An 18,992-nucleotide genomic window follows, 5' to 3' on the forward strand; every position below is an offset into this window, starting at 1 on the left:
GTGAGGGCTTAAACTGGAGACACCAAAATGTGCCCAGAATAACTGAGCGGTAAGCTCCTGCTCAGGGTGCCAAGGCTGCTGCTCTGCAGGAGTAACTGCTTCCCCTGGTGAGAGCGGGCCATGACCCCATCCCGCAGGGGGACAGGCACTGCTCACCCAGTGAGGGCAGCACCAACTCCTGCCTGTCCCTCGCCAAGGAAGCCCTTTGCTGACCCCCAGCACGGCAGCAGTGCTGCACCGTGTCAGGGGGTGCCAGGGCAGGGGCTGTTGTGACCCCAGCAGTGGTGGTGACAGTGGTCACTGCCCAGAGCCGCTCCCCGGCCCTGCGCACCCGCCTGCTGCTTCCAAAGGCCTAACCCTGGCACCAGCCCTGCCCAGCCCTCCTCCACCTCAGCAACCGGGTCCCAGAGCCCAGTTTTAATAAGACAGAGAACCTGCTCAGGGTTTAACAGGTACTAAGGATGGGAGGGGGGCTGTGTCACTGTAGAAAGGGACCTCACATTTCTAAGCCTCAGGAAGAATGGTTAATTACAAACAGCAACTCAATTTACTACAGCAAACACACAGAAGCTCCAGTGCTCAAAAGCTGCAACTCAGCTGCTTATAAAACCACATTAAGGACAATGTTTAGCAAGTGGAATTTACTGAAAGATGGTTGTGCCAAGCTGCCCAGTCCATGGATACACACTTTGGCCCTGAAGAGATGCCTCTGAGAAAGCACAGAATTTCCTCTCAGCCCCCTGCACAGCTCCAGCCACAGCCCCACCTTGGGGGACTGACCAACAGCCTCCACCCCAGCTGGGGCTGGTTTTCCTCACTAACACCCCTCAGCTGAGAAACAATCATCACTCCACCACCCTACCAGGCCAGCTCTGGGGTGAGGATGCTCACAGGCAATGCATGTTAACAAGCACTACAGTCAGCGAGCAACACTGCTGCAGGCATAGCTACACCACAGAAGCTGGAGAGCAAGAAGGAATGAGTTCCAGTTTTTAAAAGGAAGATTTATTTAACAAGTTTCACTTAGCGCAATACACCTAAAAAGGAAATCACAATACAATGAAAGATTAAATCAAGGCCTCAGAATTTTATACGAACACCAAGACCAAAATCCTAAAGTAGCCGTATTGCGTCTCAACACGTTTCCCCCATTAACTTAAAAAAAAAAAGCTTTAACGTGCCTTACAGGATATTAAAAGAAATAAACTAGAACTAACATGCCAAATGTTCACTTTGAATTTCAGACACAGCTTCTATATGGTTTCTTTACAAAAAAGCATGTCTCTCAACATGTATTCAAAACAGTGTTGGATGTAATATGGTATAAGAGCAACATTTAACATAATTCAAACAGCTTTAACCTAAATACGCTTACTGCTTAAATACACTCCTACAACAAAACTAACTTGAGAAACGCTCAAAATTGTTTAACAGTTATAGTCTTTACTCAACTTGGTTATTACATCCTACATGAATGTTCATTTCTGTATGTTCAAAAATACTGAACCTGAAAGGTTTTAAAATAACAATCCTGAATTCACTTACAGTAAAGCATAAATCACAAGCTCGTATTGCAAAACTGTTAAACTTAGTTTTTTGTTTTTTTGTTTTTTAAAAAAAGATGTGACCAAAAGTCAGCGATGGGTTACATTCCCCAGCCACCACTCATGTTGGACATGTTCGACATGCCGCCCATGCCGTTCACTCCCATGGACGCGCGGTTCCCGCTGCTGTAGTAGCTGCTGTTCATGGCGCCCTGGCTGCCGGGGTCTGAGGGGGAAAACCGACAGCAGGTTCACAGCTGGTTCAGGCCGATTCGAAGCATCCTTCCCCCAACGCCTGTCCTTGCTGGGCCACCTCGTAAATACCGCCTACTGGGCCCAATACTGCAAAGTGTCAGTTTAGAGCTCCGTACTCAAAATTTATTGATGTTCAAACGTTAAGAGTCAGCTCTATCTTGCCCCCCCCCCGCACCCCCCTTTCGAAGTCAGTCTCCCATCACTGCTGTGGGAGCAGAGAGGACCCGGCCCCCCATGGACCTTCCCCCCGTCTGTACTGCAGTTCAGCCAGGCTGGTCTCCAGCGTCCACACTGAGGGAGCAGTGATCAGGGTAATACCAGTCTGGAGACTTGGCATTTCTGATTTCCCCCATTTCCCCCCTCCCCCCTCAACTCCAAGTTCTTGCTTTGAATCTATTCCCCTCCAGCTCTCCATTAGTTTCAAAATTCACAACAGCCAAGTCTTCAACTTCCAAGGGCTTGTGCTGCCCAGTCTGTAACACGACCCTCCAACACCAGGGAACACTTTCAGACATGCTAAGCCAGCTGCACTTCGCCCACCTAAACCAGTGAAGAAATGCTCTTACCATAGCCACTCATGCTGCTTTGGCCTCCATATCCTCCTCCGTAACCCCCGCTCAGCTGCTGGTTAGCTGGACCACCATAACTGGATTGGCTTCCTTTCAAGTTAAGGATGAAAACGTTAAGCACTGGCCTGTCTCCGCCTGCTGGCCATCAACAAATCCCCCCTTCACCCAACCGACAGACCCATACCCTGGCACTAGCGCTCCCTCTCACCCAGGTAACTTTCTTCCTAAGTACAGAAGGTAACAAAAAGCAAGCGAGCAGGTTTCTGAAGACATTCCTACATTCAAGCAGCAACAAGAACTTTTTAAGAATTACAGCAACTGCTTGTGACTCTCCAGTCCTTGCCGTAAGGGTTCACTTTTGCCGTTCCTATGAACTACACACAGCAGGATCCATCTGCTGGTGAATAACACACACCCCAAGAGACTCGAGTGACCCAGAGAGGACTGTGGCCCACGGCAGTCCCCAGCCCCTGGGGAGGCACCATCAACTCATGAACTGGGGTCATTAACACAGTCTTGGCAGACTTATTCCTGTTCCAGACAGTTGTGCATCACAGCAGCACAACAGCTCGCTGGAGAGGACACCTCTACTTAAGCTCACTAACTACTGCTCTTCACCCCATGGCTTGTCTGTACTCCCACTTTAACGGTAGTTAAAGCATCAGCATTAGACTTCAAACATTTTGTCATCAAAATACTACACAAACAGCAGTGTATCTACATACCCCTAACCCCAGCACCCTCAAGAAAGAAACTCCCCAAAAACCAACCACCTCCTTAATCTCCAAGAAACCAGACAAGTCAGGTATCAAGAAGGGTATCTGCTCATAGACACAGCAATAGCAATCATTTAGACTTGTGTTGCAAACACGTTTTAGATTTTGAAACAATTTCAGGGTTTGCTAGAGCAATTCAAACAGTTTCTCCAAATTCCAAATAGATTCTTCCCTCACCACCAAGACCAGGCTTGACTGGCAGGTCACATGCCACAGATACACCCTCCATCACCAAACTATGTTCTGGTCTCCAAAAGGAAAAAAAAAGGAGGGGGAAGGAGAATAAAGAGACAAGCATCTCCCACTTCACTTTCACACCACCACATACCCAGGAGCCACTCATCCCTCTGCTCACCCCACCACGCACGCTGCAGGCAGCACCAGAGTTTATTCAACCTGTAATTGTTCAAACGTATTCCCGAAAGGTTTATATACCTGGCAATGTGCTAGTGTTCCAATCTTGGACTACCCCTTCCGATTCCTTGACTGTGTGATTAAGACAGAATGTTGTATTTCAGTTTTTATGCCAGGAATAAAGTAAGCAGGAGCTGTATAAAATAGCCAGCTTCCTTAAGTGCTTGTTTAAAAGCGCGGTTAGACTGCTTACACATACCCATTGCTCCCATCATCTGACTGCCATAAGCACCACCACTTCCTCCTGCTGTAGAATTCAAGAAGAGTTCTACGTATCTGTGTTCTGAAAGAAAAATTTTGCCGTGAGAGCATTTCACATCACACCAAACCTGGGCAGTTTGTCTCACTGCCAAGTAAGGCTGCAACGAAACCTTTGGCATTCCAGTTACAGCACACGCAGTACGCTGCAGCCCTGTATTGGCCCTAAAGCCACGTACTCAGAACAGTCATACTTACGCATATTTGCTTTGTCTTTGGACATAGCAGCCACTGCATCCTCATGAGTAGCAAATTCAACATCTGCCTCTCCAGTTACTCTGCCATCTGGTCCAATTTCAATGTGTACTCTTACAGGGTTCAGAGGTGAGAAGAACTACATACAAAATAGTCACAGAGATTAAAACGCACCAATGCAACAATTCGGTTTTACAGCAAGCCTTTTCCTCTCAAGGAACACTTGTTAACTGCAGTGCAGTTGACACATCCAACAACAGAACCTTAAAGCCATGCACTGAAGAGCAGATTTGGCACTCACATTATAGATGTCGTTCTCCGTAGCTCGGTAAGGCAGACCTCTCATGTGGACGCAGTGGCCAGTCGTGCTCTGGAAGGTGGATCCCCCGTCGCCGTATCTGTGGTCCGACATTCCTGCAGAGAAAAGAGTCCATTCTAGGTCTTTCAGATGTATTTTAGTTTCTTTTGAGACGTATTGAAAGTTCAGTTACTATTGCTATTAGAGCAATCTTACCTCTTCCAAATCTATCAGAACCAAAACCATAGCCATCATTATACCCATTGTAGTCATCATAACCTCCATAACCTACAAATAGATTGGACAACATGTTCATTTCAACTACAGAAACATCCAAATACACATGAACACAAGTGCAGACATTATCAAGTGTCACTTCTAGAAGAAACAAAGCCAAGGACATAATACAAACCAGTAGTTACAAAGCAGGGAAGACACTACCAGGTCCAAGTGTTGCTGCTTCTCAGATGAGCAGCTCCCTCTCGGACTTCGCGTACGTACCTCCTCCGTAGGCTCCACGCCTCATTCTTTCCAAGCTACTTCCTCTACCAAGACTGTTATATCCCCGCGTAAGACCAGGTCTGTCGTAAGGACCGGGTCTCTGCATTGCCAACAGCTTGCGTGGAGGGTCGTAGTGAGTGCGCACTTCCGCTCGACTACTCTTGAAGATCTCAATGTACCTACAAGTGTTTCCACAGAAAGAAGTCAGTCCTTCGTTCCCTCCTCAAAAACCTCACAACTTCACATTAAAACAAGCCATTTAGTCATAGCCTCGAAACTGGCAGTATATTTTAAGCCAGGTTTCTTTACATTATGTAGGCAATGACATACTATTATAAACACTACATTACTTTCAAATCAGTGTATTTTCAAGAAATTACAATTACTGAAGGGTTTACATGCTCCTCATACTTCACAGTATCCCAACCTTAAGGGTGGGGGAGCAATATTGATTCCCCACCCTCCTCCCCCCCAATTTAAAAAGTGTTAGTCAAAAACGTAGGAGGGACCGACGTCCGCTCAACTCAGCACTGTTTTGCTCATGTGGCAAGGTAAACAGAGGGTTAAAAACCCAGTCTCCACCAAGATTTTAACCCATCAGGATGCTACAAAAAGCTCTGCATGTGCTAGTGAACCCAGCCTATGCTTCAGTGATTCAGCGTAGGCAAAAAGTGCATGCTTCAATGAAAAATAGTCACAAGTAAAATAGAATAAAACCCTTTGTGACAATTTCTTGAAAGCTATGCTTATTACATTGAAGATTAATACAGTAAGAAAATTTGTTACATTTCAACTTATAAAACAAGTTTAGAAAGTATCACATTTTCTTATGGTAGTAAGAGTACTGTGCATGTCTTTAGAGCTAAAGGCATAATTGGTGCTATTTGAGAAGTTAAAGCCATAGTCTCTCAACTTTGTCGCTTTCAAGCTATCGGTTTTTCACTCCTCCATTATTACCCAGTTTCCAAAGCACACTTAAGCTTAGCCCGATTTTATGGTTTGTTTTGGGTAGATCCAAACAGTCTGTGCCATACGCACATCAGCAATATCTTTACTTATCCCCAAGTTAGAGACCAAAGTACAATTTCTAGTCGGATGTTAACACTTTCAGAAGAGAGAATATGGATTTAATTGTTTACCATAAGAAAAGTGACATAGCCAACCAACCATCCATCCCCACCTGTGCCCTATTCTTTCCTTGTGTTTCTTTAGAGCCTTTTCAGCTATTTCCTGTGAAGCAAACTGCACGAAGGCCTCCCCCGTACTCCTCCCCTGGAAGTCCACCGGCAATGTTATCCCATTTGGCACGATTTCCAACCCTTCAACCCAAGGACAAATAACCCCAGTAGGGGGGCAATATTAACATCACAAGCCCAGTCATGAGTTTTTCTTATAGCTTTAAATACACCAGAATTTTAACACTTGTAAGTGAATGGTATGTTGATTCTAGAACACCAGAAGAAAAAGCATGTCAATAAAGAGATCCACGATCACATACCATTCAGTTTACGTTCTTAACCCACCCTGCAGAGCACAGAAACGTTCTGAGTGTCAGGGACAACTCCTCAGATAAGGCATCTAATGCAGGGTGCATTAAGAAGTTCACATATTACAAACCTCTTCAATTCTGTGAAAGTATTTAAGATGAACTTTTTAAGATAAATTCAAACACAGCAAGTTAAACAGCTTTATATATAACAACTATTTTTACTAGAAGACACTCAGGTAAAATAGTCTTATGCAAACATCAAGTTTCAGCATTATTTTTTATCTTTAGGAGTGCTTAATTAAGAAAAAATCACGAAGTAATTTGATTCAAAAGTATTAGTTTCTGAACAGAAGAGGCACATTTTGTATATTAACCACATGAACAGTTTTTTAAAGTTTGAATCACTTAACCATGTAAGAAAAACAACTTAAAATGCACATGCTTAGGATTTGCTCTTGTTCACAATATATTACCAATTCAGAAATCAAAAAACAAGTTCTGAAGTTGTAAAATTGGAAGTATTTCTACTGTATTTCAAAGCAAAACAGTAAACTCAATCGTATCTTGTTATAGCAAAAACATTCCAGCTTATTTTAACACTCACATTTAGAAATCTACTACTTTGAAAATGCTACTAACTTAAATCCTAGACAAGTCAACAGATTTCATTCTTAGGCATTTGTAATAGTATTCCAGTTCCTAAAACATACAACAGCTGCAAAAAAGCAAGAATGAGTCAATACAAGACATTATCTCTTCATCCATGAAAACTTTAAGCTAGAGAACATCAAGGGGGTTTCTTCCCCCCCTAGGAAGGGGAAGGGGAAAATCTGTACTTGGATAGAGTTCAGCATGTTGTTTTTTCTCCTGGAATCTTATTCAATACTAAATCTATGTTTATAAAAAAAAAAAAATCACAGGCACAATGCATGCCCTTCCTCAGATTCCTGCTCCTTGAACCAAGCCCTGTGGTAAGGGCGTTCTCCATCCTTCACTGAACAGCATGAGCCAGCTAAGAGTGTGGGTGGAAATATCCTCCCATCTGAATTGTTCACTTCTAATTTAGAAACCGAAGACACTTGCTTTCTGCTATCCTTACTTGGAACAGTATGTCTTGCTAAGTATAAATTAGAGTAGCTTTCTGGAGTTCCCTCAATTATTTAATAACCAAGTAATTTAGGAATTGATCCCTCAAGTCCAGATAACTAATGAAGAATTGCTTATTTACTTTTAATACCCATTAGTATGTTGGAAGTACTACTGGGCAATCCATGGTTTGTTTTTTTAAAGCATAGACCAATAGTGCTATAGCTACTACTTTTATCCCACATACCTGAAAAAAACTGTACAATTTCTTCTTTACTACAGCCAAATGGGAGTCCTCTAAGACGTACAAAACCATCATTAGCCGTATCAGGGCTGTTGGGACCAGTATGCTTCAGAACCCAATCCATTTCAACGTTGTTTGACTTGAAAACTGTAAAAGGCACTTAGAATTAATGCATTCTGGAATATGCAACAGCTTTAAAAGTAATTTGCCTTGAAACTAGTCAACTTAATGATATACAAGTCCATTTGTCCTTTCACATGCATTTTAAAGAAACAGAAAAGCAATTAACCAAAAACCCATCAAGCACAAACACATTTAGTCAGTTACTAGACCAACTGAGTCAAACCTTCAACGTATCTGTGTCCCATTGTTTCTCTGTCTTTTTTCAGTGCCAATTTCACATCCTCCTCTGATTCAAGTTCAGCAAATGCTTCTCCACTTGGTCTGCCCTCCCTGGTGTAGATGAAACGGATACCCAAAGCCCCATTTAGAATTTTGCAATCTGAAAATGAAACGGGAAGATCGGAATTAATTACTACAGGAACATTGACTTTAAAAGGTTCAGATACTCTTAACAGGAAAAAAAACCTAATAGATTATATCAAGAAAATGAAAGCAGGAGTATTCTTGTTGTAACTTTTATAGTGACCAATAAACTAAGGGACTAACTAAAATTAAGTTACCCTTCTTCAAGGCTGAAGATTAGCAAAATTAAGCATCAATGCAGATTAGCCGTTTTCAAAGATTTGAAGCTTTGCTGCCTCAAGACAAGTTGAATGTGCTATCTGCTTTTCATCATGCCTTGAAGACTTTCTCATGAGCATGAAGTGAAATAAGGAGTAGTAAAAAACAGCGTAAGCATAATGAACTAAATGAGAACCAAGTCCAGTATACCAAATACCTGATGCAGCTTTAAAATCTCCAGACACTGGAGCAAGCATGTATTTATCACCACTATTTATTACTGCAGGATGCTAATAATTTGTGGGAAGGACACGACACTAACCGCTTCACACAAGAGAGCCTATAAGGACAACACCAAGAACTAAACCGATTTAGTTCAACCTGAAGCAAGAATATTGAAGTTTTCTTTAAAATGAAAGCGTCTCTCTTCTGGCTGCTCAAGAAGCTAAGGCAGTTGTGGCTATCCCAGCAACTCACAGACTAAGCTCCTTTGTGTCTAGCTTCTGCTAGCAAAATCACAGCTTTCCATACCAGGTCCTAGCTGAGCCACTTGCTGCATTAAAAACTTCACTAGCTACTGAACTGCCCTGAATGCTTTCAGGAGCTGCTCACTGCAGCCACTGCCATAGTGTCCCCAGGAGGAACCCAGTACTGACACCAGAGCCCAGCCCCTCATCTCCCCACAGTCCCACTTACCAGAGAAAAACCTCTGCACCTCCTCGGTGGAGCAGGACCAAGGCAGCCCCCTGACTTTCACCACATATCCCTCGCTGCTCTCCGTGTTGAGCATCACATTGGGGGTGAGGCTCGGCTCCGTCTCGGCTTCTGTGGTTGCTGGAGAAGACCAAAACAGGCCCTTTGAGACACCGCACAGCACGGCCGCCACCCGCACCCCCTCAGAGCGCCCGGCGGCCCCCTTGGCCTGTGCCCTCCCACCCCCGAGCCTCCTCTACCTTGGACCGCTGCCCGCCTCACACACACAAGAGCCGCTCCCGCCCGGCGCACGCCTGGCCCGCCCCTCCCGGCCCGCGCCCAGCCCCCATCCCCGCACGCACACATGGTGGGGCTCCGCGGTGGTTCTAGGGCTCCGAGCCTGATCCGCTGTCCGGAGAGCGCCTAGTCGCAGTCAGGCGGCAGCGAGCGGGCGAGCCTGTGGCGAGAGCGCGCTAGGAAATGGCGGCGGGGACTCCCGCTTCCGCTGGGCCGGGCCTTCCGCCGCACAAAGAACCCCGGCCCCAGACACCGCCCTGGTGAGCCCGACGACTCGCAGTCCCCGCCGAGGCGCACATAATCCGTGGCCGGCAGGAGGGCGGCGAGCGGCCGCCGAGGATCCGCGGGCTGCCCGCACCGGCTCCCGTAAGGGGCTGCGGCGTGGCTCAGAGGAATGCGCGGGGCGCGTGCGCAGAACCACCCGGCGGGCTCCTGCCGCGCCCCCGCGGCCCCACCTGCGCATGCTCCGTAGCGCCACTGCGCCGCTCCGCCCCGGGACACACACCCGCTCCGCAGACGCTGCCCGCGCCGCGCCCGCCAGGTGCGCATGCGTCCTCGCTAGTCTAGGGCCTGGCCGCCCCCCGCCCCGGCCCTCTGTGCGCATGCGTCGCTGCCTACCGAACAAAGCCACGGCGCGGATTCCCGCGCACAGCGCGGGGCGGGCCTGCGCGCATGCGCCTCTCAGCGCCGCTCTCCACACTGCGCATGCCCCGGAGGCCTCACGCCGCTTCCCCCCCCCCCCCCCCCCCTTCCGCATCCCCCCCCCCCCCTCCTCCGGCGCCCCTGGTGTGTGCGGGGGTGGGGGGCCCGGTTCCCGCTACCGACATTCGCCCCCACCCCCCGCACCAGCACGGCACCGCGTTGCACGGAGAGTGAGGAGTCTGGCTGAACAGAGAGGTGTGTGGGAACTAGCACTTACCAGCTTCAAATGCTGACGCTACCCCACGTGAAACAATCTGCTCGCTTCGGTCACTGAAGCCTGGTGTGTTTGTAGGAGATGGGGAAAGAAGAGACATGGGTCACAATTATCATAAAAGAAAGGAAAATATAACTCCCTCCCATCTCCTCCAAACACACCAGACCTAGCTAGATTTCACCCTGAATCTCGTTATTATAGAGGCAACAGGAAGTTACAGGAATAACTACAGTCACACAGCCTCCAACAGTTGCACCCATAAAAACTATCATCTACAAGTCCTCCATCCCCTTTCTTTACCCTGCAAGAACAAGCAGTTATGTTTCAACTTGCCCACGCAGGAGTTAAGCACATTCCATTCCACCCCAGGCATGCCAACACTGACATGGGAATTTTGGAAGCAAAGGTGCTCAGAGCAGCATCTAACCCTTCCTCCCTGCGTGTTTCCTTTCCGGTCAATACCAAAACTGACAGCCCTGGGCTGACCCATTTCACTGCCTGCCAAATCTACACGGCCTTATCCCTCACGTAACTACGTAAAATGTTTAGTTTAACAGACACCAATCTGGCCTACTAACAACCACCTCCCCCCAAAGCTGGAGGCTTTTTGAAAATTTAAAAAAAAATGATACTCTTAAGTTTATGTCTGTAAATCAAACAAAACAGAGCACTCGTTTACGTTAATGCAAATCGAATCAGTAAGCGGAACCGTTTTACGGTAACTTCCTAACAAAGCAGCTCTGCTCACCTCCCATTTTAAAAAGCCCCGCGGGCAGTAGCTCGGCAGAGGCCGGGCGGGAGGCGGGAGCGGCGGCGGAAGGAGCGGCTGCAGCCCGCCGCGGCGGGGGAGGGGGCAGCGCCTCCGCCTCTTCCCGGGGAGGGGTGGCGGGAGGCGGCCATCCCGCCCACCGGCTGGCGGGAGACTTAAAGTGGGCTGGAGCAGCCGGGAGAGCCCCGTGCGTTCCAGCTCGGCGGCGGCGCCATGTCCACCCCCGCCAAGCGGCACTGCCGCAGCCCCGCCAGCTCCCTCGACTCCAGCTTCCAGAAGCGCCTCCGGAAGATTTCCATCGAGGGGAACATCGGTGAGCTCGGCGGTGCGGGGAGGGAAGGGGGGGGGGCGGAGGTCGGGGGCTGCGCCCGCGGGGATCGGGGCCTCGGGACGCCCGGAGGCGGTGCAGATGGCGGAGAAGCGTTGGGAGCGGGGCGGCTGAGGGGCCTTTTTCAGCCACCTCTGCAGGCAGGCGAGGGGATCATGTTGAGGGAGAAGCGCAGCCGGCGCTCAGCCGAGACCCGCTCCCGGCGACACTCCGAAATTGGCGCCATGGCCCGGGGGAAAGGGAACCCCGCCGCCCACAGCCCCCGCCCTGCCCAGGCCGGACACGCCCGGTATCTGTTACAGCAAGGACGCGGCGTCCTCCCGCCGTGCGGGTGGGCTTGAACAGCATGAACGTCCCGGGCTCCGGGGAGACCCCCCCCGGCCCGAGCCTTCGCACCCAGGGACGGGGCCGCCTCGCGCGCGCCCGGCCCGTACGCTCCGGCCCGCAAACGCGCCGCCCGCCCGCCCGCGCCAGCTCGCGTGCCGCGCATGCGCAGCGGCCTTCCCCGCTCGGCCAGCGCGCGCAGGCGCGGCAGCCTCCGCCTCCCAAACAATGCCGCGCGAGGCCCCGCCCGGCTCAGCCTGCTCCTAAAATGGAGGCGCAGCCTCCGCCGGGTTCTTATCGGCTGCCCGGCCTAGGCTCGGCCTTCTGGCGCTGGAGATTAGAGCCGTTTACTCAGAAGGTGCATAACCCCGCTCCCAGCATCCCAAAGCCTGCCCGGGTGCCCTGCACCTCTAACGCTGCAGTGACACTGCCTACAGCCTAAGAAACCTCAGAACTGCCACTATCAGTAAGACCAGTCTAACCCACACCCTTAGTGAACTTCTCAAATCTTCTCCAGCTGCAGGGAAGTCAACATTTGTTAAGCTACTAGAGAAACACAGTGACGAGTGGGAGATCATCCCTGAACCCATTGCCAAGTGGTGCAACATCCAGACAGCTGAAGATGAGTATGAGGTAGGTGTGCTGGAGCTGGGAAGCTTGGGGAGACAGATGTTTTGGCTGGGGAGCCATCCCAAAATTCAGCTATACAGTCTAGAGCGTCCAGAGTCATCCCCACTAGCATATCAGTTGACCAAACACTCAGAAATTGTAAAGCTACTTGAAAGATGCTACTGAATGCATATTCCAAATAACTACCCTACTCCATCCACAGGAATCACATTGAAGTATGCAACTCAGTGATCAACTTAAAGAAGCTGTCATTAAATACTACCATCAGCTCAGAAACAAATCTCTTTATTCCTATGCCTAAGCATTTTACTAAAAAAAAAAAAACCCAAGGCCCTGAATTCTTACTTCAACATACCAAATTTTGGATTAAGAAAAAGAAATTAAATCCTGCAAATATGCTGGTATTTTCTCTCTTGTCCCCTAGGAACTTTCAACATCACAGAAGAGTGGAGGAAACCTACTTCAAATGCTGTATGATAAACCCACAAGATGGGCTTATACATTTCAGACTTACGCTTGCTTGAGCCGAGTAAGAGCACAATTAAAACCTGTCTCAGCCAAGCTACATGAAGCAGAACATCCAGTGCAATTTTTTGAGAGATCTGTGTACAGTGACAGGTAATTACTCTCACATTGCAACAGGAGCTCAGATTAAAAGCTCCAGATCTGTATGTTCAGACATGGAGCTGGGGAAACACTGATACTGAACTAGTATCTGCAAGGAGCAGGGTCGACTCAACATCTGTATTTTACAGATGTAGGAGTGCACAGCTATTTTTTTTCAGTATCATGATTCTGATTCTAGTGAGAAGTGTTTTAGTAGTTTGCTTTGATCATTCCTGGCATGAGACTAATGTCTTCCATTACAGATACGTATTTGCTTCCAACCTGTTCGAGTCTGGAAATATTAATGAAACAGAGTGGGCTATTTATCAGGACTGGCACACGTGGCTTTTGAATCAGTTTGAATCCGATATAGAACTGGATGGCATGATCTACCTAAGAACCACACCTCAGGTATGTTCACTACTTTCAGCTCTAGATTTTGCTTCCAGGAGCTTAAGAGGATACTCATGATATAATACTGCAGCAATTTAACACTGAATTAACTCTCCCCCCACAAACCAATGGGAAACCTATCATAATTTCTGATTTCATTCAGAGACCAAATTAAAACCCCTCTCTTCTGAGCTGCTATTCTGAGGTCAGCAAATGCCACAGTTGCTAGACCCACCACCACTCCCAGTAAAGATCCAAGGCCGAAATTGAACTTCTGCAGGAAGTTTGACTCCCCTTCCCATACAGTCCTGACTTGAAGGTAATCTTTTAATAAGAACTAACATTTAGCTAGAGTGGCTCAAGTTTGGTTTTTTTTAAGAGGAAAGTTATTCTAGATTTAACTCATTTATTTTCAGCCAAGCATTTAAAAATTAATGCTTACTAATGTCAAGCATTAGTCCCGATTTAAGGACCACTTGATCTGTTCAGCTGATTTAGCCTTCAACACATTAATGTCCAGGCTTGTACTCTTCTTTTCAGAAATGCATGGAAAGGCTACAGACGAGGGGAAGAAAAGAGGAGCAAGGAATTGAGCTTGAATATTTGGAAAACCTCCACTATAAACATGAGACCTGGCTTCATGAAAGGACTATGAGGTATGAACACATTTTCTGTAAGCAAGTTTCAATTTACAGGCAAAGCTTTTTCTACCTTATGCTAATGTTGATTAGAGCTAAAATTAAGGTTTAGCTAAGTCTAGCTTCACTCAGGCACAGCTGGAAGGACTTATCTTTAGACCCACTCCAGGTTTCTCGGCACAGATGTGATTACTCTAGGTTATATGCAGAGAGAAGGTCATCTCATGGCAGGGAAGTTAAAATTGCCAAGAGATGGAAATTAATCTAATTTAAAGCCTTTGTTAAGCATTAGCTTCAACAAGAAAGCTATGTAGTTCTAACTCCAGCAAGGATATGAGTTTTGTTAGCTGGAAGTACACAGGAATAGGACAGAGTTGAGATTGTGTTCAGTAGCTAATCGCCTAAGTTACCTACTAAACAACTTCCAGTTCCAATATAAGGGAGGGCAAGGTCCCAACTACCTTTAAACTAGGGTGACTGTATTTCAACAAGGTTTATTTTGAAGCTAGGATTAATATTTAAACAATGATCAGAAAAGCTTTTGGCAGGTACTGTTACAAGCAAGAAACCCAGTCAGTGACTTCAGTGACCTCTGCATACCTCCCCCTCAACTTCCTTACTGACACTTCCTAACTTTCCCATGTAAGCAATCTTTCAATGTGAAAGCAGACCTTGGATTTTTCCCCTAGAGGAGCCTGAAATACTCTAAATGGGAAGCATAACAATTCCAGGAAAAGTACGTTATCGGTCACATCTACTGTCCTAAATTTCATGTAGGATAATCCAAATGCTTAAGAGACAAGTAGGCACTGCCTTATTGTGGCATTTTGGGAACGTTTACACTGCGTACTCATTCCAAACTTGTGAGCAAGCGTTTCCTGTATTTAACACTTCAGTCTGCAAACACAAGTTAAGAATGCTGTTCAGCACACTTACTGCATTTTAGAAATGCTTTTCACACATAGGAAGAGAGAACTACAGCTTTAAGAGAACAACATTGTGCAACTGTTGCTCCGATCTGCTCCTAACTGCTAGTCAAAATGGTCTTGCTTATCTCAGAGCCATTATAACCTGTGAAAGAAGTCACCCTCACAAAAGGAAGCTTTAAAAATACACCTTAGTAAACGGATTAGCAGTTAACTATAAAGGAGTGGGGGAGACAAAGGGCAAGTGATATTTTAAAAAAAAATACTCGGTTATCGAAATCATATTCCTGATAATTGATTCCATAACAAGAAGAATGGGATAAAGGACATTAAGGTAAGAAGCATAAGCTTCCCCCCCTGCTTGTACAATAAACATAGAAAATAAATAAAATTCTGGGCCAGATTTGTGAAATACATTAAAGTGCTGGTAACACAATGTTGACTGGGTTATACAAGAGCAATTAAGGACAGACTTGACTAGGGCTCTATACTTAAGTCACAGGCATCAGCATTAACATCTCAGATGCATGTGGTAATTTAAGTAATGCTGCACCCTCAGAATGACTTGGAAAGCAACTGGAAGAGCTAGATTGCTTTATACAGAGTACTTTTTACCACTTTTAATAGCAGGATGTTCTTCCATTTAACAGAGTTGACTTTGAGAACCTTAAAGAGATTCCTATTCTAGTTTTGGATGTTAATGAAGATTTTAAGAATGATAAGATTAAACAGGAGTACCTGATTGATAAGGTAAGTATTAAATGTTTCCTCATCTGCCTTTCTTCTGTGGTAATAGCTCTAAGTTATTGATTTACATTCTTAAAATTTGTAATTAAGTATTTGTTTGGGACTAGTGCAGTCTCCTTCATAGACTTGGGAAGCTTTTTGCTTTCCTTCAAAAAGAGGATTTAACCCTACCTCACCCTCACAATTCAAGGGAAAACTGGGTGTTTTTAAAGAGGGGCAATTGTGGGGGATGCAAGTGCACAGCAGCTGGAGCAGTCAGACTACTCTGCCAAGTCTGCACTGCCATACCATTCATTAAATAGCTCACAGAATTATACTGTCCAATTCATGTCAGCCATGATGTCCTTCAAAAAATTCTGCAGTCGGTTTAGAGCTATTTTTGCCCCCTTCACATTCTAGGGATCTAAGCCCTTCATGGATAGAGCACAACACATCTGACAAATGCAGAGCTAACTGAACTTTGCACATAATTCTAAATGCATGAAGTGACAATTCTAAGAGTTGTGAGGGAGAGCCAACAGCCATTTGAGGAAACAAGGTAGTAATAGGTCACGAGTCAAAATGGTGTGTGCCTAGTCCACAGCAAGAAAACCCTTTCCTAATGCTTACAGGCATGGGTCTCATCCCCAACCCTCCAACAGAGCTGTAATATTACTTATTTCACTCACTGGGTCACTTGAACCTTTCTTTCCCCCACTGCCCCAACAAGACTATCCTTGTAAGATGGAAAAAAGTGCCCTTGCCCTCATATCAAACCATGTAAACCATTTTCTCCATCTTGTTCTGGGTCATCAATTTGAGATTACTGAAGAATGACTCCTTCAAGCCAATCCTAACTCTCCCACTTAAATAGCTCTATATAAACTGGGGAGGGGAACACAACGTTCAGTTGTGGAGGTTATCTGTTGTCGAGTTGTATCCTCATGGAAACCAACAATTGACTTACGAACCAGACTACACTCATATCTGCTATCTTTAACTCGGCCCACTGAAAGGCCACCAGTGTTGCCTGCACCAAACCCCCTTTGCCACCCAGCATATGGAAAGCTCAGCTCTGCTTTCCGCTTGGGGCAGTGGGTGCAGCACCATGCTGAAAGTGCTACCAGATCTTTTAGTTGTCAGACAATCCCTCTCTTCCTAGGAAAAAGCTACCTAATGAAGAAAAATTATTTTCTTTAATGAAGTAACATTCTGTAAAGCATTCCAGAAGCTACCTTTCATAACTACTTGCTATTTTTGCCTGATTAAGTTACTCAACTCTATGTATTACTAACTTCCAAGTCCTGGGTTCACAGCCATGTGCTATACTGAAAAGCATTTCAGGTCAGGAATTACACATAGAGGCAGAACAGCACTGGAAACTGTACAGTAACAAATTATTTGTTCCCTAATAAAGGGAAAAGCCTCATGATTTAGCTTTTCTTTTAATGCAAACATATATGCTTTTTGTTTTCACAGGTCAAGTCTTTCCTGACTTCTTAAGATGACAAAAACTAATTTGAATGATAAGTGCCTGAAGCTCAAGAGTTAAACCTAAAAAACAGAGCGTTCTTAAGCAGTTTACTTTAACTGAATGTGTTACCTTTATAGCTTATTTTAAGGCAAGATTGAAGTGCAAAATTTGGTTTGGTTTTTTTTTTGCTTGTCTGACCTGTCTGGGTTTTGACAGAATTTTCTGTATAGTTAAAACAAATACAGGGTGCTTTGATAATGTACTTTTTGTATATTTTCTGCTGTTTAATAAAGATTTTAAAATAATATGGACTAATAACTGGCTTTAACAACAGAGGAGTTAACTGGTTATCAACGGCTGACAACCCAGTAAATAGAGATAGCAGGCGCTGAGGCAGGGTTGTTTTGCAATAACTGGCATAGTTCACCATTTTAAGACGAGACTGTTATGGCGTCCAGAAAGCTTTACTTTCAACTTCTGCTTTATTGAATGGCTGTTCTCACAGCTACTTAAGGAGGGACGTTACTGCAGTCGCAAGGTTACACCTGGAATAAACTGTAATTTACGTGGATCTTGTTTACCACCTCCCCCCCAGTAAACAAATCCCCCCCGGTAACGGCAGGGAGCGGGCGGAGGGAGCCGCTGGCACCGGAGGCCGGGGCAGGACAGCAACCCCGCTCCCGCCCCCCCGGACCGCGGCCCCCGCCCCGAGGCCCCGCCGAGCGCCGCCACGACGCACGCGGGAGGGGGGGAGGGGAAGGGAGCGGCGCACGCGGCCGCGCCGGGCCGTGCCCCCGCCGCCATGGCCGCCCTCGCCCCGGGCCGCGCCGGCACCGCGGTGCGCTCCCCCCCCTTCCCCCCGCCGCCAGCAGCCGCCAAGGCGGGGGCTCAGCACCAGATCGGGCGGGACCGGCCGCCCCTCCCCAACCCCAGCGGCCCAGCCGCCCCATCCCCCCCCACCTTCCGTTTCCCCACCCCCCCCCTCGCCACCGCCTCCCCCCCCTCCCCGGGCCTTACCCAAGCCGGGGATCTCGCCCTCGGTCTCCTCGGTGTGACAAGGGTCCATCTTGGCCGCGCCTTCCCCACAGGGACCGGGAGAAGACAAAAGCTCGGTGGGGGAGCTCGGGCGCTGCGCAAACGGAAACAAAAGCTCAGCGGCCGCCGAAGGGACGCTCCGGCGAAAGCGGATCGAGGTTTTTCGGTCACTTTTTCCCTGCTCCCGGGGGAGGATGAGGCGCGATAAACCCTCCGGCCTACCCGCACCCGACCCGCCTGCTCGCTCCGGCTGCGCAGCGCAGCTCCGCGCCTATAAATACCCGCGCGGCCGCGCTGCGCAGCGCGCTGACGTCACGCACCGGCCGCCAGCCAATGGCAGCGTGACAAATTAAACCAGCCAGTCACGTCCGGCGGCCCCGCGCGCGGGGGGGGGGTGCAGGGGCCCGGGACGGGGCGGGGGGGGGGGGGGGGGGAGCTGAGAAGCGCGGCCGCCCCGGGGGGTCCCGCAACGGCAGCAGCGGGCGGTTGGGGGCGGCGAAGCCCCGCGCACCGGGCCGGGCTCAACCCCCACCCCTCCTCGGTCAAGGGCCCGCCTCGCCTGTTTTGCTGCCCAAACCCCAAACATGGTGGCGGCTTTGTCCCTCCCCGCCGCGCCGATCGCTGCCCCCCTCCCCGCCTCCCCTTCCTCCCCCCCAAGCACCCCCGCTCACGGCGGGCTGCGGCCGCGGAGCTCCGGCGGCCAGCGGGGATCGGCGGCTCCGCGCACTGCAGCAGCGCCCGGCCGCCGTCAGGTGGGCTGGGCTCCGCCTCCCGCCGCGGCGGGGGGGGGTGGCGGGGGCGGGGGGGGCACACACGGCCAGGCGCGGGCGCCCAGCGGCCTGGTCGGGCCTGTCCCGCGGGGAGCAGGCCGCAGGCCCCTCCGCCGTGAGGGGAGGGCTCAGGCCGCGCTGCCAGCCCCAGAGG

The 18,992-nt window shown here is 48.3% G+C and overlaps 2 protein-coding genes across 16 annotated transcripts; one reads left to right on the forward strand and one right to left on the reverse strand.

The window, feature by feature from the left end:
* Positions 1-983: 983 nt before the first annotated feature.
* On the reverse strand, positions 984-18,874 carry HNRNPH1 (heterogeneous nuclear ribonucleoprotein H1). Of its 14 annotated transcripts, XM_074839147.1 has the most exons (16): positions 18,740-18,874; positions 18,051-18,162; positions 10,223-10,282; positions 9,369-9,463; positions 9,010-9,147; positions 7,976-8,131; positions 7,633-7,776; positions 5,991-6,129; positions 4,811-4,989; positions 4,526-4,597; positions 4,313-4,446; positions 4,015-4,150; positions 3,758-3,841; positions 3,580-3,630; positions 2,366-2,458; positions 984-1,770 (listed from the first exon to the last, which is right to left on the reverse strand). In XM_074839147.1, exons 4-16 carry the CDS (start codon positions 9,370-9,372, stop codon positions 1,646-1,648), a joined length of 1,455 nt encoding a protein of 484 aa, XP_074695248.1. In that variant the 5' UTR covers positions 9,373-9,463; positions 10,223-10,282; positions 18,051-18,162; positions 18,740-18,874; the 3' UTR covers positions 984-1,645. The 14 variants fall into 14 exon arrangements, with proteins under 14 accessions (XP_074695248.1, XP_074695237.1, XP_074695236.1 ...); XM_074839136.1 differs by lacking the exon at positions 9,369-9,463 and having other exon boundaries at positions 4,313-4,425; positions 18,740-18,868; XM_074839135.1 differs by lacking the exon at positions 9,369-9,463 and having other exon boundaries at positions 18,740-18,868.
* LOC141929533 (deoxycytidine kinase 2) lies at positions 11,186-17,578 on the forward strand. 2 transcript variants are annotated; one of them, XM_074839151.1, is made up of 7 exons: positions 11,186-11,301; positions 12,158-12,273; positions 12,695-12,888; positions 13,140-13,287; positions 13,810-13,925; positions 15,484-15,583; positions 17,039-17,578. In XM_074839151.1, exons 1-7 carry the CDS (start codon positions 11,202-11,204, stop codon positions 17,060-17,062), a joined length of 798 nt encoding a protein of 265 aa, XP_074695252.1. In that variant the 5' UTR covers positions 11,186-11,201; the 3' UTR covers positions 17,063-17,578. The 2 variants fall into 2 exon arrangements, with proteins under 2 accessions (XP_074695252.1, XP_074695251.1); XM_074839150.1 differs by having other exon boundaries at positions 15,484-17,578.
* Positions 18,875-18,992: the final 118 nt, after the last annotated feature.

Source organism: Strix aluco, chromosome 13 (assembly GCF_031877795.1).
Source record: "Strix aluco isolate bStrAlu1 chromosome 13, bStrAlu1.hap1, whole genome shotgun sequence".
NCBI classification, from domain to species: Eukaryota; Metazoa; Chordata; class Aves; order Strigiformes; family Strigidae; genus Strix; species Strix aluco.

Coding starts and splice junctions, on each gene's coding strand:
- LOC141929533 (XM_074839150.1), top strand. CDS start 11,202: ATGTCCACCCCCGCCAAGCGGCACTGCCGCAGCCCCGCCAGCTCCCTC. Junction 11,302..12,157: donor TTCCATCGAGGGGAACATCG/GTGAGCTCGGCG, acceptor AATCTTCTCCAG/CTGCAGGGAAGTCAACATTT. Junction 12,889..13,139: donor AGATCTGTGTACAGTGACAG/GTAATTACTCTC, acceptor CTTCCATTACAG/ATACGTATTTGCTTCCAACC.
- HNRNPH1 (XM_074839135.1), bottom strand. CDS start 18,099: ATGGACCCTTGTCACACCGAGGAGACCGAGGGCGAGATCCCCGGCTTG. Junction 4,598..4,810: donor GCGTGGAGCCTACGGAGGAG/GTACGTACGCGA, acceptor ATCTATTTGTAG/GTTATGGAGGTTATGATGAC. Junction 2,459..3,579: donor GAACACTAGCACATTGCCAG/GTATATAAACCT, acceptor TTAACTTGAAAG/GAAGCCAATCCAGTTATGGT.